A 17,971-nucleotide genomic window follows, 5' to 3' on the forward strand; every position below is an offset into this window, starting at 1 on the left:
CACATACAGAGCAGGGTGGATCAGGGGGTTGGGGCGCCGCCCTCTATCACCCACAGAGCAGGGCCAATCAGGGGGTTGGGGCGCCACCACTGTCACACTCAGGGCAGGGCCGATGGGGAGGTTATGGCTCTACCCCGTCACACACAGAGCAGGGCCCGTGGGCGGGGGGAGGGGGGTTGGGGCACCACCCCCTGTCACACACAGAGCAGGGCTGATCAGGGGGTTGGGACGCCACACCCTGTCACACACAGAGCCGCAGGGCGATCAGGGGGTTTGGGCGCTGCACCCTGTCACGCTGATCTGGTGCCAGGAGGCCTCACGGCTCCGCTGATCCCGGTGCTGGGAGGCATATTACCCTTTTACTATATAGGATAGAGGCCTGGGGGCCGGCTGGTTTGCCCTGAAGGGTGTCCTGGATCAGGGTGGGGGTCCCCACTGGGGTGCCTGGCCAGTCTGGGTGAGGGGCTGAGGGCTGCTTTCAGGCTGGCGGTTTTGACTGCTTTCAGGCTGGCGGGAAGCTCCCAACCACTCCTTTTTTTCTTTTTTTCTTTTCTTCTGGGCCAGCTTTAGCTCTGGCTCTAGCTCTGAGGCTTCCGCTGCTGGTTTGTTTGCCGTTCTATAATCGAAACAATGTATAACTTCAGCTCTGAGATCCCAGCCGGCTATATTTGTTAGAATGTTTCAAACTGCCAGCTCAGAGTCCGGCAAGGCGGGGAACGTTGGAGTCTGCAGTCACAGGAGCAAGCAAGCCTCACGTTCGCTTCCAGCTGCCTGGCTGCCGGCCGCCATCTTGGCTGACAGTTAATTTGCATAAGGATACGCTGATTAGCCAATCGGAAGGGTAGCGGTCGTACGCCAATTACCATTTTTCTCTTTTATTAGTGTAGATATATATATATATATATTTGCACTTAATCACTAAGCATTCACTGAATCTATTATAACATCAATGCAACATTGGCATTATAGTCACTTCTGTACTTTTCTCATCACACTGCCTAGATGATAAACCATTTGTGGGTAAGACCAGTGCCCTGCCTGATTTTGTATTCTTAGCATGACATATCAGAGTATGTGGCTTGGAGTGTACTTCCTGATGCATCTAATTGGATAGAAAAAGAATAGTTCTTCAAGCTTGGGTAGCTCTGATTTCTAGAAAGTTTGGCTTTTAGTACTCATGCCAGTACTTATTGCAATGTACACATCAAAGAGTTTGTTGAAATTTGATACATAGTATGTACTAGAGCTTTATTTTATTTTTTTTAGTCTTAAGTACCTCACATAAACTTGTAGCAAACAGAGGACCACATTATGTCCTTCATGCATATAGGCTTTTGAAATTCTTAATAAGGGAGTTCCAGGACCATCATAGGTGTTCACAGAGTGGTTGTGGTTAAATTGAAGAATTTTCCTATTGAAAACCTCAAAAGAAATAGTATGTCTGGTTTCTTAACTATTTAAATTCTCAAAGCTCTTTAAAAACCACTTAGTGATTCTAGAGAGGAGAGAAGGGATGTCTTTTCAAGTAAATTATCATTAAGAATGTATAACACCATCTAAACTTGGAATAACCTTTCTTTCCCTGCCTTTAAGATTTAGTCTTCATGACCTCTTAATTGCTAAATCAATTAGCCTTTTTTTCGGTCATCATCCCTCAGAATCTCGGCCTTTCTCTACAGGCAGCACCACCTTCCCCTCCTTGCCTGAGCCAACACCTGGCTCTCTCATGAGGGGCCCTTCCACTGCAGCCCTGTTGCATAGCCACAATCCTCAGGGCCATGGCGGGGTGATAAAGGCTGTGTTGTCATTGTCCTCCATTCCCATTTGCTTCTCCGATCTCTTCTAGAATCAGACTTTTACCTTTTTTCTGAAAACACTGTGCCTTTCAGGCTCATGCCCTTGGACTCTACCTGCTTTTTTACCTTGTTGGGGTCTTTCTCCAATTTATTAAGGTCTTGGCACTGGCTTAGGGTCTCCCTCCCAGCAGAGTCCACCGTCATCCTGGGTGACCTGGTGTTCGTTCACAAGGTCAGTCCCACAGTAACTGCATCTTGGGCCTTGGACCGGGTCACCTCCAGTGAGTTTCTGCCTTTTTCAACTTTTGTTACCTACTCACACACTCACAAAGAAGACCTTTTCATCACCCCTCACTGTGTCACCTTCAAAATTCAAATGTCCCATCCAACACAGCTTCCTCTACCTTCACCCAGCCAGAGTAATTTTTTGAATTGCAAATTTATTCCCAGCTTTCTCACAGTCTCCCAAGCCCTAGCTACCCGCTCCTCCCCTAGATTACCGCACTAGCCCCTGGCTACTTTTCCTTCTTTTATCCTGCCACTAACATTTCACTCTTCACCCAGCAATCAGAATGATCCTTTAAAACATTAACTGAATCATGTCACTCCCCTGTATAGAGTATTCAGTGACTTCCCATTCTGCTCAGAATAATGCCCACACTCCTCATGACAACCTAACAAAGTCCTTGTGAACATGGCCCTGCCTCTCTTCATCTTGTCCTCCACTGGGCCGGGCCTTCTTGCTTGGTTCTTCTTTGAGGACTTTGTATTTGCTGCTCCTCTTTCATAACATTCCCCTTCACATGTGCAAGGCCTGTGTCCTTCTTTCTGGTCTCGTTCAAACACTACCTCAGACCTCTCCCTGCATCTTTAGTCTCTTTTATCTGAAAATAAAGTGTGTGTGTGTGTGTGTGTGTGTGTGTGTGTGTGTGTGTGTGTGAGAGAGAGAGAGAGAGAGAGAGAGAGAGAGAGAGAGAGAGAGAGTGTTTAACCACCATTGAGGTTATTTATCTGCTGATATGATGTCTTTTCCCTTCTGGGATGTAGGCTCTGGTGTATAGGGGCTTTGTCTATCTTACTCACTCTGATTCTCCAGCACCTGCTAGAACGGGGCTCCTGAGGAATTTCATAAATATTCTCTGACTAAGTGATAAGCATTGTATCTCACTCTACTCTTCAGTTTTCCATGCTCTTCCTCCTCATACTACCCTTGATGAGGAAGTTAACACCCATTCCTAGATTGCAGCCCCATTGCCATTTCCCTGTCCTCTCACCATGTCAAATTGCCAGAGAGCCGCGGTATGAGCACTGTTCACAGCATTGACCATCTGACGTTTTAATATTTATGTGAATCTCTCACTAATGAAGTTGCCCTTGCACCCACCTGCTGCCACCTACCCTCAGGCTGTAACTTCAAGAGAAGAGGGGTACGTGGGTTTTTTCTTTCTGTTGTATCCCCAGTCCTGTTAGCATAGTGCTTGGCACACTGGGGTACCCAGGAAATGAGTGTTGAATGAATGAATCTCTTGGTTGTCATATAATGAACCATCTTCTCCCCCTTTCTTTCCATTGCATCTTCTCTCCTGATTATCTGCCTCCCTGGTTGTTCTTGCTGTAGATTCCTTAAAGGTAGCCTGCTCTTAGCTTCTGCATCTGTTCTGCTCATGACATACTCTGCTCCAGATTATTCTTTCTGCTCCTTAGCTTCACTGTCACTTCTTTGTGGATGACCAGACTGATCTTTTAGCCTGACTTCTCTCCTGAATCTCAGTGCTCAACTTCTTGTTGAGTTGTTTGGGTTCCCCTAGACCAGGGGTCCTCAAACTACGGCCCGCGGGCCACATGCAAATACATATATTGTATTTGTTCCCGTTTTGTTTTTTTACTTCAAAATAAGATATGTGCAGTGTGCATAGGAATTTGTTCATAGTTTTTTTTTAAACTATAGTCCGGCCCTCCAACGGTCTGAGGGACAGTGAACTGGCCCCCTGTTTTAAAAGTTTGAGGACCCCTGCCCTAGACCCTCAAGTTAAAGAAAACCAAACCTTTTAATGTACTGCAGTCAACCTAGTCACCTGGGCTCCAAGCCTTAGAGTCCTCCTCAGTACCTCTCTGTGTCAGGTCACACATCCACGGTCTCTCCCAAGTTCTATTGATTTGACCAGAGAAGTACCTTGTGTCTGTTGTGTTCCTAGCATCCCCTCTCCTTCCCCCTCAGCAAGTCTGACATGCTGCTTTTCTTCTACAGACAGTTCTGAGGTCTGCACAGACAGAGAAAGCTTTCCCCCTCTCTGGTGCCCACATCTTCCATAGCCACATACGTGCTTCATTCTCATGGGGCCCCTCAGTGATGGGCTGAAATTTGATGAATGTGGCTGTCCTGTAGATGTTTGCATTAAGGAACCATAAACTGTTTTAATTTGATTCTAAATCTTCTCTGCAGTTGCTCCAAGTGCTTGTCCTTTGTGTACCCACAGATGCTTTCCCTTGGTATAACTTTGGTCAACTTCTTCCATAAACAGCACATTCTGAAGCTCCATGCAAAGCAGAATGGCATCATTTCAAATGGGCTCTATACCCCCAAGACAGGCCCAACCCCACACCCCACCCCTGCCACCGCCCACACCTCCTGCCTCCAGAGGCGTAACAGCCCACTCTCATCCCCGGCTGACTTAAGTGCCCTCAGAATAGAGAGGTCCGTGAGGGAGATGCTCTAACTTAAGCTGCATTGAGAACCAGGTACTTTACTGGAGATGGAGCTGCTGAGAGGTATCCACAGGTGGGCCTGGGGGCAGTCACACAGGATACTTTCAGGTTCTAATTTCATTTAGAATTACTAGGATTTGTTATTCAAGTCCTATAGGACTTTTTTTTTTCTTTTGTGGCACATTTGCCATTTCACCATTTAGGCCTGGAGCCTCCTTAAGCTCCATAGTTTTGGCTTATTGATCTCCAATCAGTAAGTCTTGATTGGTGTGAAGTGATCTATAGGCAAAATCTCATCACAGGTTCTGAATCATCCATAGTGGAAGGCAGTGCCCTACGTGACTACTGAAGTCATACAGCGCCTAGTAAAGAGTTGACCTGAGGAGTGATTATAGTTCTAGATGTGACTCTGGAAATTATATTCTTTCCACTGTACTGGGTAAATTTGACTTGTTTGCAAATCATAAGTAGCGCTGAGAATGTTTAATGTTTCATCTCATTGCACTGATCAGTTAAGTACCACCTTTCACATTCCCTTCTTCCTGTCTTTTCTCCCCTCTGCGGCCTTAGAGCATACTCCTTCCATGTGACGGCAGACGGGCAGATGCAGCCTGTCCCTTTCCCCCCCGACGCCCTCATCGGACCCGGCATCCCCCGACACGCTCGCCAGATCAACACCCTGAACCACGGGGAGGTGGTGTGCGCAGTGACCATCAGCAACCCCACGAGACACGTGTACACGGGTGGGAAGGGCTGCGTCAAGGTCTGGGACATCAGCCACCCCGGCAATAAGAGCCCTGTCTCTCAGCTTGACTGTCTGGTGAGTGAGCATGATGCACAGGGCTTAGACCTCTTTTCAGAAAATAGGGTGGGACGGTGAGAAACCAGGATGTACGAGCCACACACGGTGTTGACCCCAAGTGGGCAGTTGTTTTCAGTGGTTTGTAGTCTTTCACGTGGAGATGTAAAGCGCTGGCAAGGATGCACGTCTTCTTTCAGTTCCTTAGGGCGAAATTATCCAGTTGTTCATGTGACACTGCACCAGGGTAGCTGTCATCAGCTGGCTCAGTGCCTAGGAGCCTGCAAACCACTTGTTTTTCTGTCTGGTAAAGGGGTGTAGGAAAAGGAAGAGCCCACGTGGTTTCTGGGAGAGTGCACCTAACTGTCCTAATTTGTCACATTGCGAGACGAGAGTAACTTAATATATCCTGTGACAAACACTGCAGACCCCCTTGGCTGTTTCATGGGTATTTGTCCTTGAGTTTTTAAGGAAATTTTAGTTTGATTTTCTTCCTTAGACCAGCAGCAGGATTTTTGCTATAGCACGATGCTAGGTCAGTTTAACATAATTAACTTACACAAGATTCTCGTGACCTCATGAACTGAGAAGAAATTATTTTTTTTCCTGTCATTTAATGCTCCTTAATCATATTTTGCCTCCAGCTGATGTTGCTTAATCAATCAAACCCAGGAAGCCTTTAGCCAGGTAATGCAGGGCCAGGTGGAAGGAGGAGACTGTTAGGTCTCCTCAGCAGCCTGGCAGTTTGGCAGCAGTGGTGGGACCTCTCCCCCGCCAGGTCGAGTGTGCCAGGTCCTCAGGCTTGGTGCTTCAGGACTGCGTGGGTCGCTGCGCTAATGAGCGAGCGCGCCTGTGTGTGCAAATGACTCAGGCAGCTGGTTGATTTGGTGGTGGTGGGAGTAGGTCTAGATCTTTGCATTTATATGCTAATTAAGATTAAATATCTCAGTGCTAAATTTTGTAGATCAAGTTTAAGTACTTCTCTAATTTCATGTAATTTTCTAGCATTAATCCACTTTATCATTGTCATAAGTAAAAATGGCTCATTAAAACCAGGAGGGAACACAATACTTTATGGATTTCTGCTCTCGTGTTAATGCTGTTTTCCTTTCCTCATGAGTAATCCCTTGATGGTTTTTGTCTCTACAGAACAGGGATAACTACATCCGTTCCTGCCGATTGCTCCCTGATGGTCGCACCCTAATTGTGGGAGGGGAGGCCAGCACTCTGTCCATCTGGGACCTGGCCGCCCCGACCCCTCGCATCAAGGCGGAGCTGACGTCCTCGGCCCCTGCCTGCTACGCCCTGGCCATCAGCCCCGACTCCAAGGTCTGCTTCTCCTGCTGCAGCGACGGCAACATCGCTGTGTGGGACCTGCACAACCAGACGCTGGTGAGGTGGGTCAGCAAGATTCCTCACCAGGGATGGAGGAGGAGCTGTTGTACCATATTGTACCTGAGATCTGCATGCATGTCTGTCTGCCTAGAAGATGAAATAGAACTAATAGGCCCATTTTAAGATGCTAGGAACATTATTAATATAAAATCTTTGTTTTCTGCCGTAAACTTTATCAAATGAATGGGGTTGCCTTCTTTATTCCTTTTTTTCTTTTTGACATTATACTAACTGGTGTCATTCAGGTTTTTAAAAAATGAGGTCACTTTTACATAAGTAATGTACATAAGGTTCTCATGACCTCATGAGCTCGTTAAACATCCGTAATTTGCCATCTCTGCTTGCTAACAAACCGCCATTGTCGATAGCAGCTCTCTGAGAAGACTCACAGTACGTGGTGCTATTGGTGCCACACGCATCTGATATGGTCGTTCTTCAGCAAGTGACTGTTGAGCACCTGCCATGGGCCAGGCATGTGTTCGGTGCTGTTCACCCTGAAAAGTCTGGATTATCTGTAGTCCCACCTTTAAGGGTGGATAGACATAACTAAGATGTCTGTTTAGAAATGAGATTGTAGAAGGTGGTGTTGATATGTAAGGCCCTGAAACAAGTCTCCACATGTCAGCACCAGAGAGAGCAGGAAGCAAGAGGTGTGATCCGCTAACGGGTGTGGGAAGGTTGTAATCAAGCCTAGCTACAAGTCGGGGGCGTGTGCAGGAGAAGAGGCCTCTGCTGTCTGTTGCAAGATATGTGGCAGGACGAAGCTCTGTGTATGATTCCAATAACAAAACAGTCATTACTGTGTTCCCTTTGGGTAAGGTTCTTAAGAGGAACTGCTTCTAATCCCTTCTTCCCCCAGTGTCTTTGACAGTGTACCAGCTCCTGCGGCAGCTGAGTCACCCCGAGTTTCTTTCCTGTGCCTTAACCTGAGATCACAGCCTCCTGCACTTGCACCTGGAACAATTCCTTCTCCCTGCGCCCTTCCCCATAGTCTGTAAAGGGAGATATTCCCTCCTCCCTCTTGCATTCTCTCCTCCCCTTATATCTCAGCGAGAGGATAGGCCTCAAATATGGCTTATATAGTCCATACATATGCCACACTGTGTTTTTATTTGTTTACTTCAGTTGGAGTTTTTTTTCCATCAGTTATTGCTTAACAGTAATTTCAAGTATTTCCTAAGTGTTTATGGGTAAATAAAAATACAGCCTTTCAATTTAACTTTAATCTCTCTTACATATGTGCTTTGTCATTACTAAGAATAATCAGAAAACATAAGGTAATCCACAAATAAGACCTGCAATAAAATTGATTGCTGTGGAATTGTAAAGTGAATTCACCTAAAAACTAACTTTTCAAGGATTTTTCTCTCCATTTTGACATTTTTAGGCAATTCCAGGGCCACACAGACGGGGCCAGCTGTATTGACATTTCTAATGATGGCACCAAGCTCTGGACGGGCGGCCTGGACAACACGGTCAGATCCTGGGACCTGCGCGAAGGGCGGCAGCTGCAGCAGCACGACTTCACCTCACAGGTACAGTCTTGCGCCATAATGTTTCAGAAGCCTTGGTTTTGTGAAATAGGTGACGTGCTTAAGAAGGGGCGCTTCCTTTATTGTGAGACAAAGTCACTTTTGACTCTGGATTAGACAGCTGAAAATTCCATTGTTTTCTATCAACATAAAATAGTATATATTCTATTGAAGGATTAATAAATCTCTTTTATTATAAGCTTTTAACATGTTTTTCTTTCAAAGTCCATTACTCTATATATAGTTGAATTGTACATCATTTATTACTAAATTATATTTGTGGAGATCTGTCTCATTAATTTGGGATCACTTGTTTGGCTTTGATTTTTTTCCCTGTACAATGTAAATAATCTTGATTTCCTTTATAATTTAAGTAGTATACCCAAAAGAAACAGTGCCTCCCAATTAGAGGAAGTGTGTCTTCTCTAGCCATTTTAACTGTCACATATTTTAATTCTAGATATTTTCTCTGGGCTACTGCCCAACCGGAGAGTGGCTCGCAGTGGGGATGGAGAACAGTAACGTGGAAGTGCTCCATGTCACCAAGCCAGACAAGTATCAGCTCCATCTGCACGAGAGCTGCGTGCTGTCACTCAAGTTTGCCCACTGTGGTAAGCAAGCCCTCTGTCCTCTTCTGTCAGCCAGAATCCTGCCTTCTGACCTCCTGCTGATGCATTTTAAGTCAGGCCCTGCAGTTCGTGAACATGTCTCTCCTCAAAACTACCACTTCCTTACACGAGCCTACTTCCCTAACGCCATGCAATTTCCTGGCATTCAGCCACTTTGTCCTTGTCATAGTATAATCGGCTGAATGTAGGAGCGTGAGCTATAATTTTCAGTGAAAACAACTCTTATTTGTTGCAAATTAGATGAGTTTCCTGTGAATAGCTTGAAGCTCTGTAAAGCAGGTCTCAGTGTCTGACAGAGTATCACAAACTGCTTTTCTCGAAATCCTCTTCCTGTAGGCAAATGGTTTGTGAGCACTGGAAAGGACAACCTTCTGAACGCCTGGAGAACACCGTATGGAGCCAGTATATTCCAGGTAACAGCTGGTTAGCTTTTACTTACCTTGTGCTCACTGCATGGGAGTAGTTTAACAAGCTCTTTCCGTGCATCCTTGCAGATTAGTAATGGGCAGGTAAGTGTCTAGGACAGTGGTTCTCAACCTTCTGGCCCTTTAAATACAGTTCCTCATGTTGTGACCCAACCATAAAATTATTTTCGTTGCTACTTCATAACTGTAATGTTGCTACTGTTATGAATCCTAATGTAAATATCTGATATGCAGGATGGTCTTAGGCGACCCCTGTGAAAGGGTCGTTCGACCACCAAAGGGGTCGTGACCCACAGGTTGAGAACCGCTGGTCTAGGAAGTAGGAGTTAGTGTGATTCCTGTTGCACAGAGAAAGAAGACTGTGCCTGGGGAGGCTAGTGTCACAGCCACAAGCCGTGGAGCCGGGATCCTCTCCGGTTCTCTCTGCGCCCAGAGCCTGGATGCTGTGCCTGCTGCATGGCCAGCTCTTTGTGCCTCAACCCCCTTAGACGCTGTCATGGAGGGGTTTTGTTTCTGTAATTCTTTTTTGTTTGCATGGTTTATTTAAAATTTTTGTTTAATATTTTAGCATTTTGCTGATTACTATTATTATTGCTCTTTCTTTGAATTTTCCCCCCCAAAAAGAGAAAAGTGTGTTATGGAAAAAAGTTCAATAAATCTTGATTAATTTTATAAACTTTTATTCTTATTGACTTAGTGGTACTTTTTGTAGTTTGTGAAATTATTTGTAAAAGAAATAAATTTTAGACATGATACACACAATCTCCTCACTCTTATTGGTATGGAGAATTGTATAGGCATGTTAAAGAAGATTCTCTTTTTAACCTTATTTAATTAGGATGTTATTTTTTTAGGTTCTTTTTTTTGTATTAATAACATAACAGATTTGCAGGTTTTTTTTTACCTAGTGATATTAAGTCATCGTAGAGTAGGTTATAATTGAATCAAAAAACACATAGATTGAGTGAAAATACTGTGCAAGGCAATCAATAGAAGAAAAATTGCTGATTCTTGCTGTCATAAAGTTTATAATCTAATATAGTGGCAGGTTTTTTGTATTGTGGGTCATAGCCTCTTATATGGTCCCAACTAGGCCTTTAAAAATAATAATAATATTAGAGTGCATGTTTTGTAGCAAGTATACATATGTATCTTATGTGTATACTGGATTGTGAAGTAAAACGTGTTTATTCAGGTCATGATCAAAAAAGTTTGCGGGCCCCGGCTGGGTGGCTCAGTAGGCTGGAGCATCAGCCTGTGTACCAGAAAGGATTTGGTTGATTCCCAGTCAGGGCATATACCTAGGTTGGGGGTTTGATCCCAGGTCGGACCACATACGTGAGGCAACTGATCAATGTTTCTCTCTCACATTGATGTTTCTCCCTCCCTTCATCCCTCCCTCTTCCCCTAAAATCAGTTTTTAAAAAAAAACATAAAAGTTTGAGAAACACTGGTAGTGGGTTAGCAGCTGCATGTCAAACATTTATTTTTTAATTATTCAAAGTCCTAGTTAAAATCCTGTGGGTATTTTTGTTTGTTTGTTTGATCGTTTGTTAGCACAGTTCAGTTAAAAGTTAACATTAACCCTTTTGTAGTTAGTACAATTGAACAGGGTATCCAAGAGCTCGAAGTGTGATACATTTTTCTTTCTAACGATTGACCCCCTCCCTGCTTGCTAATTGTGTTCCAGTTTTTCACAGGGGAAAATTAGAAATATTTTTACATCCCCCATTAAAAAATGTAGTGTTTTCTCTTAATTTTATTATTTTATTGTTGACACTATTACAGATGTCCCCATTTCCCCCTTCTTTGCCCACCTCTACCCTACCCCCGCCCTCTTCTCCTCTGACCATCACCGCTTTGTTGTCTGTGTCCATGGATTTTGCATACATGTTCTTTGGCTAATCCCAGTGTTTTCATTGCTCTGGCCCATGTATTACCTTACTTGAACACTATGGCAACCCTCTAGAGAGGGCAGGACAGTAAGATGTCTTCACCTGTGTGCCTTTATTAGGAAACTATACACCATTACCAAGTGGGATTTATTCCAGGGATGCAAGGCTGGTACAATATTTGCAAATCAATAAACGTGATACATCACATAAATAAATTGAAAGACAAAAATCACATGATCGTATCAATAGATACAGAAAAAGCATTCAACAAAATCCAACACTCATTTTTGATAAAAACTCTCAGCAAAGTGGGAACAGAGGGAGCATATCTCAACATGATAAAGGTCATATATGACAAACCTACAGCCAATATCATACTCAATGGGCAAAAGTTAAAAGATTTCCCCTAAGAACAGGAACAAGACAGGGATGTCCGCTTTCACCACTCATATTCAACATAGTACTGGAAGTCCTAGCCACAGCAATCAGACAAGAAGAAATAAAAAGCATCCAAATTGGAAAGGAGGAAGTAAAACTCTCATTATTCGCAGATGGCATGATATTGAACATAGAAAACCCTAAAGACTCTACCAAAAAACTAGATTTAATAAATGAATTTGGCAATGTAGCAGGATACAAAATCAACACCCAAAAATCGATGGCTTTTTTATACACTAATAATGAATTCTCAGAAAGAGAAACTAAACAAACAATCTCATATACCATTTCAACAAAAAAATTAAGATACTTAGGAATAAACTTAACCAAGGAGGCAAAACACCTGTACTCAGAAAACTATAGACCATTGAAAAAAAGAAAAGAAGATATAAACAAGTGGAAAGAAACTGTGAGGCTCAGGCAGGTTAAGTGACATGTCTGGTGTTTGTAGCTCCACCTGAATCCAAGTCAAAGGAGTGAAGCTGAGGGGTTTCGTACTAAGACGCTCTGCTCTGACCTGTCTGGAGATCAGGATTTGAAATAGGGCCTTGCTTCATCAGGTAACTTGCCTGGCACCTGATGTCCCCAGGGCAAGAGCCTGTAGACTCACAGGTGAAGTGTCCCCGGAGGGCACCTGGCTCCGCTGCTGTGTTAAGGAAGCACCATGATTGCCTTTCCTGCTTCGGCTCCTCTTTGGGCAGCGGAACACACTATGCTTCTTTCGCTCTAAGTTCTCCCTCCAGTCCTGCCTCGCAGTATTAATGGGCTTCTCTTTTGTATTTAATCTTTTTATTTTTATTTTTCTTTCCCAGTCCAAAGAATCCTCATCGGTGCTCAGCTGTGACATTTCTGTGGATGACAAATACATTGTCACTGGCTCTGGGGATAAGAAAGCCACGGTTTACGAAGTTATTTATTAAGGACAAATCTCCATGCGGACTGGACTCCTTCTCCTTGTAGCACTTTGTTCTGTCAGCCTCCCCGGGCCCCTCACCCCCATCTAAAACCAAGGATTTCAAATACTCATTGCAGTAGTGGCGTCGAGCCCCCTACCTTCCCCCTCCTCCTTGCTATGGAATTGTGAATACTCATTTAAGAGAACCTGTGATACCAAATCTTCAGCTCTCTACTTGGAAGAACATGGAATAACCATACTTAACAGTGAATGGAAACTTTATGTATTATATCTGTAATATATTTATTTTGTTTAAAGAAGGCTTTCTAACAATGACTGACTAAATAAAGCTGTCTGCTCCTGCATTGATAATGAAGATGCGTTGTATTTGGTACCCCTCCCCCCTTTTTTTGGCAAAGGAGGGGAAAGGAAGGTTTAAAATAATTGATTAAAAATGTCACTAAATGTAGACTAATGACTGTATAGAGATGTGAAATGTATAATTACATATTGAAGCAATATGTTGCTGTGTTGTTAGATTTATTTTCTACTTATTTTCAAGATGTTTGGAAATTTGAACAATTAGAACATGACAGGCCACATATTCATTTGAGTCTATTTGGACAACTTTAATCAGTATATCTATAGCTTTAGATTATATTCGATAAAAGTAATTGGACTTTTTCTTTTCTTTATTTTTTGGACTTGTTGGCAAGTGTCTTTGTAATATGTTCCTAATTCCTTTTTTTATTGTATTATAGACAAATGAACAAGTTAAATTTGGCCTCAAAGAGAGAACTTAATCCCTCTGAATATTTTTGCCACATTTCTTTGCAAAGGGAGAAGTTTCTCTTGGGGCAGTTTTGTCATTAGGAGAGATTATGGGCTATTTTTTGGCATGTTCGCAGACTGCACAGATTCCTCCCGCTGTGCAAGTCAAGTCTTTTACAAAACAAGGACAGCAGAGGAGGATTTGCAAGGACCCCCCTCTGACCTCCAGAAAGAATGGACTCCCGCCTGGGATGAGGACTTACTTCCTTACCTCCGCTTCTTTCCATGTCTTAGTTGGATGTCCCTGAAATGGACACAGGCTGTGCCATTGTGCCAGAAACATTGTGTTATCTTTTATGTTGTCGTTGTTGCTGTTAAACTATGATATGTGACTTCTTTTTTTATTATTATTTTTTGTTTGAATGCTTTAAAAATCTTCTAAGTCTGTGGATCTGCTGATGTACAGTGCCTTTGCTGCTATGGATCAAAATCAAGAGAACCGTGTAGATAAACTTTATTGTATAAGTAGAAAATGACTTAATTTCATACTAGAAATGGATGGATGCTGCAAGTTGAAATGGGCTGTCCATTGACGTTCCTAATGTGGTAGCAGAAAAAAAAAACTGGTGTCTTAAGTGCTTAGTGTTTGATGTCATTAACAGTTTCGTAAAACCCTACAGTGTAGAAAGATTTTGATACTAAACTGTGCATTGTACATAGTTTTAATGCATTGTATTGACCACCAGTACTTCTATAATGGTAGATTGTTTGTGCATTCAGACTTTTAAGCATTAAACATAAATAACTTCTAGTATGCTCATTTCTAATTCTTTGATCTGCTGGCGATAGTTTATTTTTGTCTTGGACTATGCCACTTCTAGCTATTAAAAATTATAGGTTTTATTCAAGAAGATTAGTGTTAAACTAATGTGAACTTTTTATTGTTGCTATTTTATTTTTATATTTACTTTTACTTGAGAAGAGCTAGAGGGGGAGAGGTTATCAATGACAGGTTGCTACCAACTATTTATTGCGTGCCTCTTTGGTGTGTAAAAATACTGTCCATCAAAAAGTGGTCATGTTACTCAAAGCCTTGATGCTTTAGAACTGCTGCTCAGTGGTTACCACTAGCCATCTGTGCCGGTTTAAGTAGGTTTATTAAAATTAAATATTCAGTTTATCAGTCACACTAACTACATTTCAAGTGGCTATGGGTCGACACGAATTGGTAGAACCTTTCCATCATTAAGGTAAGGTCTGTGGGACCAACGCTGCTTTCGAATTGCCCACACATACCATTTCCAGCCATGTGGGTTTGGGAAGCATTCCCAACACAGTGCATGAAGTCTCTTACAGCACAAGGCCTCGTGGACTGCTGCTGGTTGGGTGTGAAAATTTGGCATAAGGAGGAGCTTAAAGAATTCTAAATTCCTGGGACTCAAACACCTGTTATTTTCAGGCTTTGCTGGGTGGGAGCCTGAGATGGGAGCCCCCCACGGTGGTGTGAAGTGTGCTCAGTGCTCAGTGGTAAGAGGTGTTGACTTCTTGTGCTAAGAGTTCAGTGTTCATCAACACAAGGTTGGAAGCAGCACTTCAAGTGTGAGTACTGTGAGAGCTGCTACATCAGATGATAACATTTTTTAAGTATTCTTAGCTCAATTAATTGCAGTGTATCCTTATTAAAACTTCTTAAAAAGTGAGATCTGGAGTAAAATCATTTTGGCACAAACAGTAGGACATTTGCATACTGAGTTTAAGCTTCCAGAAGGAGGAAGTGCCACCCTCAGGAACTTAATTCCTTTTGGTGTCTCATATGTCAAATCTGGGATGTCCTTCAGTTTTTTTCTGACCCAAACATTGTCTGTTGTACTGGAATAAAAATTGAGATGAATCCGTAAATAGATCTACCTCTTTAAATAGGCATCTGTCTCCTCTCATTGCAGAGGTTTTATCAGATTCAGTTGTTACATCTTCTATAGAATACTCAGGCCTGGATTGACCTGCACAGAAATCTTAATGTTGTTGATGTAATCATAACTTGGTTTACCATAGTTTTTACTCCCAAGTATGGTGTTGCAGAGTCTGAACAACAACAGATAGGAAACACCCAAGGGAAAATTAGTTCCAGTGAAAGAACAGAGTGGTATAGGACTGGAAGATTAAATTACGTGGACTTACCAAGAAATGGGGGAAAAAAATCCAGACTAAAGCCATCAGACCTTTCTAAGACTGGCAGGTGAAATGGAGAAAAAACTCTAAGATCTTCAAGTGTCTGCAGATACACACCTCACTTTTGGGCCACTAGCCAGGTTGGCTTCTTGGCTAGTGAGCTGCAAAAAATCAGCTGAGACCTGGAATGGTGAACGCTGAAACTTGGAACTGCAGCCTGAAACACCTACAAGTGGTTGGAATTGCACAGTCATGGGACAGAAACTTTGAAAGCATCTCTCATAGCCCTGGGATTCTGGGACACTGCAGCCAGGAGTAGGGGAAATTGACACCCCAGAGTGAGAAGACTACAGACAGAAACAAGATGTCCAACACTGTCCGCTGAGAATTTTGGCAGTTGTAAGAAAATCTTTACTGCCTCAAGTAAGCAATTACAAAATTGCCAAGATGTCGGTACAAAAAAACTTAATTCCTTCACACTCCAGGCTGCTCGTTTCTGTAGCTCCCCAATTCCTGGGCCACCTGTAGAGTGACTTTGACCAATGAGCTGTGGGGCCTGCCACCCATCAGAGGCTACCGACCAGTCCTGTTGTTTTGAGCTAATTGCATTGATTTACTTTCCTATTCCAACTTCTGTTCAGAACTGACAGTGGAAATGACATTTTTGTTAACCCGAGCACATCAGACAACCTCTTGGATATTGCACTTTAACAGTGATGCTATCATAATGGTAGGGACTAACTCTGGCTGTAAGCTGCCATTGACATTTTATTTTAGTTTTGTTTGGGCTTTTGGCAGCAAGTGACAGAATCGTTTGGGTCTCAGGTAGAATTAGTAGGGAAATTCCCAGCTGGAATCTTAGGTACTGGGCCTGCAGGGAAGGAGGGTTCCCACAGGACTGCCTGTGTCCAGAGGAAAATCATGAGCACAAGCCTTTTTGCAGAAGCCCCCCTTGATCTCACAGCAGGCCCACACAGCCGGATGCTGGAACACAATTTACACAGGGCACCCAAAGGACTGGAGTATGAGAAAAGCGGTTCACCCAAACTCCCTACCCTCCCACAGAAAACTAGCTGACCTGAACCCCAATGCTCCGAATTGCAGTTGAAATTCCATACCGGTTGCCCAACACGACAGGTTGGAAGAAAAACGAGAAAATGTTCCACATGCTTCCACCTCCCTGCTCTTTGCTTCTCAGTTTCACGCACATTAGCTGGCTTGAGATTTCAGCATCACAAAACGTCTGGAAAACTCCTTAAATCCATGACAAATTGTGTTCTGAGTTCCTGTGATGTATGTGCCTACTGTGGACTGAATGTAGTACATACAAGGCAAAAACCCACTTGTGGGTGAGTGGGCTTCTCTAGTCGTGACCCTGGTGACCCTTGGCATCGCCACAGGCAGGGAGCCTCCCCCATTAACTTCATATTGTGGCTTGATGAGAACATCCAGAACCAACAAGTTTAATGTTATTTTGGAAGAATAAATGTCATGCTTTATTTGACTTGAGCCCAGCAAGATACACACACATACACACACACACTAGAAGGTACTGGTGGAGTATGTGGTTTTGAGAATGTAGGCAGTAAATTTTTGCACTCTGTTACGGTGGAGTCCAAACTAATGCCCAAATGGTTTTCAGTGGCCCAGCTTTTCTCCCCACACCCAGGTAGCAGTTGGCCATTTCCCAAACTTCACAGTCTCTTCTGACAGAAACTAGCATAGGGGGTACCCTGGCCATATCCTGTGTCATGTGGCAGAGAGTTGGCCTTGAGCTAGAGATTTTTGTTCATCCCCAGGGTTGAGGAAGTAGAATGTGTTAGCAGTGGGAACTAAGTCAAAGATAGAACGCTGCCGGCCTTGTGATCACAAGGGCTCCAACACAGAAAACAACCAGGTCAGCATGTGCCTGCCTTCTCCCAGGGCCAGCACCGTGGGGACAGGAAGAGACACCGACAGGAACCATCACGAGGGCTGGAGTGAGAACTGGAACCGCCATGCAGCAAGCAGAGCAGTTTTCCTTACAGGGCAGCTTCTCATTAGTTGAAGAACTTCAGTATAAAGCCTACTTGCCCCCAACATCTATTAGGTCAAGTCTTGGCACCATGCATCCAATGCAGAGGAGGCTGGTGCAGCTGGGAATAGAGCACACACCCCCCCCCCCCCCAAGCCTGTTAGTGGTTCCTGGGTGAATGAAAACAAGACTTTGTTTCTGGATTCACTCAAGAAATCGTGTTAAACTTTGTTCTTTTTAAAAAATATATATTTTATTGATTTTTTACAGAGAAGAAGGGAGAAAGAGTGTCAGAAACATCAATGAGAGAGAAACATCGATCAGCTGCCTCCTGCACACCCCCAACTGGGGATGTGCCCGCAACCAAGGTACATGCCCTTGACAGGAATCAAACCTGGGACCTTTCAGTCCACAGGCCGACACTCTATCCACTGAGCCAAACCGGTTAGGGCTAAACTTTGTTCTTAAATCTCAGATTTTCACTGTCCCTTTTATTTCTTCTCCAAG

The 17,971-nt window shown here is 43.5% G+C and overlaps 1 protein-coding gene across 8 annotated transcripts in view; it reads left to right on the forward strand.

Moving 5' to 3' along the window:
* Window positions 1–14,192, forward strand: part of TLE4 (transducin like enhancer of split 4) — a 147,569-nt gene extending 133,377 nt beyond the window's left edge. For 4 of the 8 annotated variants that reach the window (XM_014454135.2, XM_023752403.1, XM_023752405.1 and 1 more), the window contains 6 exons: window positions 5,073–5,322; window positions 6,451–6,698; window positions 8,084–8,231; window positions 8,689–8,839; window positions 9,194–9,270; window positions 12,428–14,192. In XM_014454135.2, coding sequence (XP_014309621.1) covers window positions 5,073–5,322; window positions 6,451–6,698; window positions 8,084–8,231; window positions 8,689–8,839; window positions 9,194–9,270; window positions 12,428–12,535 — 982 coding nt within the window. In that variant the 3' untranslated portion in view covers window positions 12,536–14,192. The remainder of the gene's footprint in view (window positions 1–5,072; window positions 5,323–6,450; window positions 6,699–8,083; window positions 8,232–8,688; window positions 8,840–9,193; window positions 9,271–12,427) is intronic. The other 4 variants (XM_023752406.1, XM_023752407.1, XM_023752409.1 and 1 more) reach the window with 1 other exon arrangement.
* Window positions 14,193–17,971: the final 3,779 nt, after the last annotated feature.

Source organism: Myotis lucifugus, unplaced genomic scaffold (genome assembly GCF_000147115.1).
Source record: "Myotis lucifugus unplaced genomic scaffold, Myoluc2.0 scaffold_31, whole genome shotgun sequence".
Classification (NCBI taxonomy): Eukaryota; Metazoa; Chordata; class Mammalia; order Chiroptera; family Vespertilionidae; genus Myotis; species Myotis lucifugus.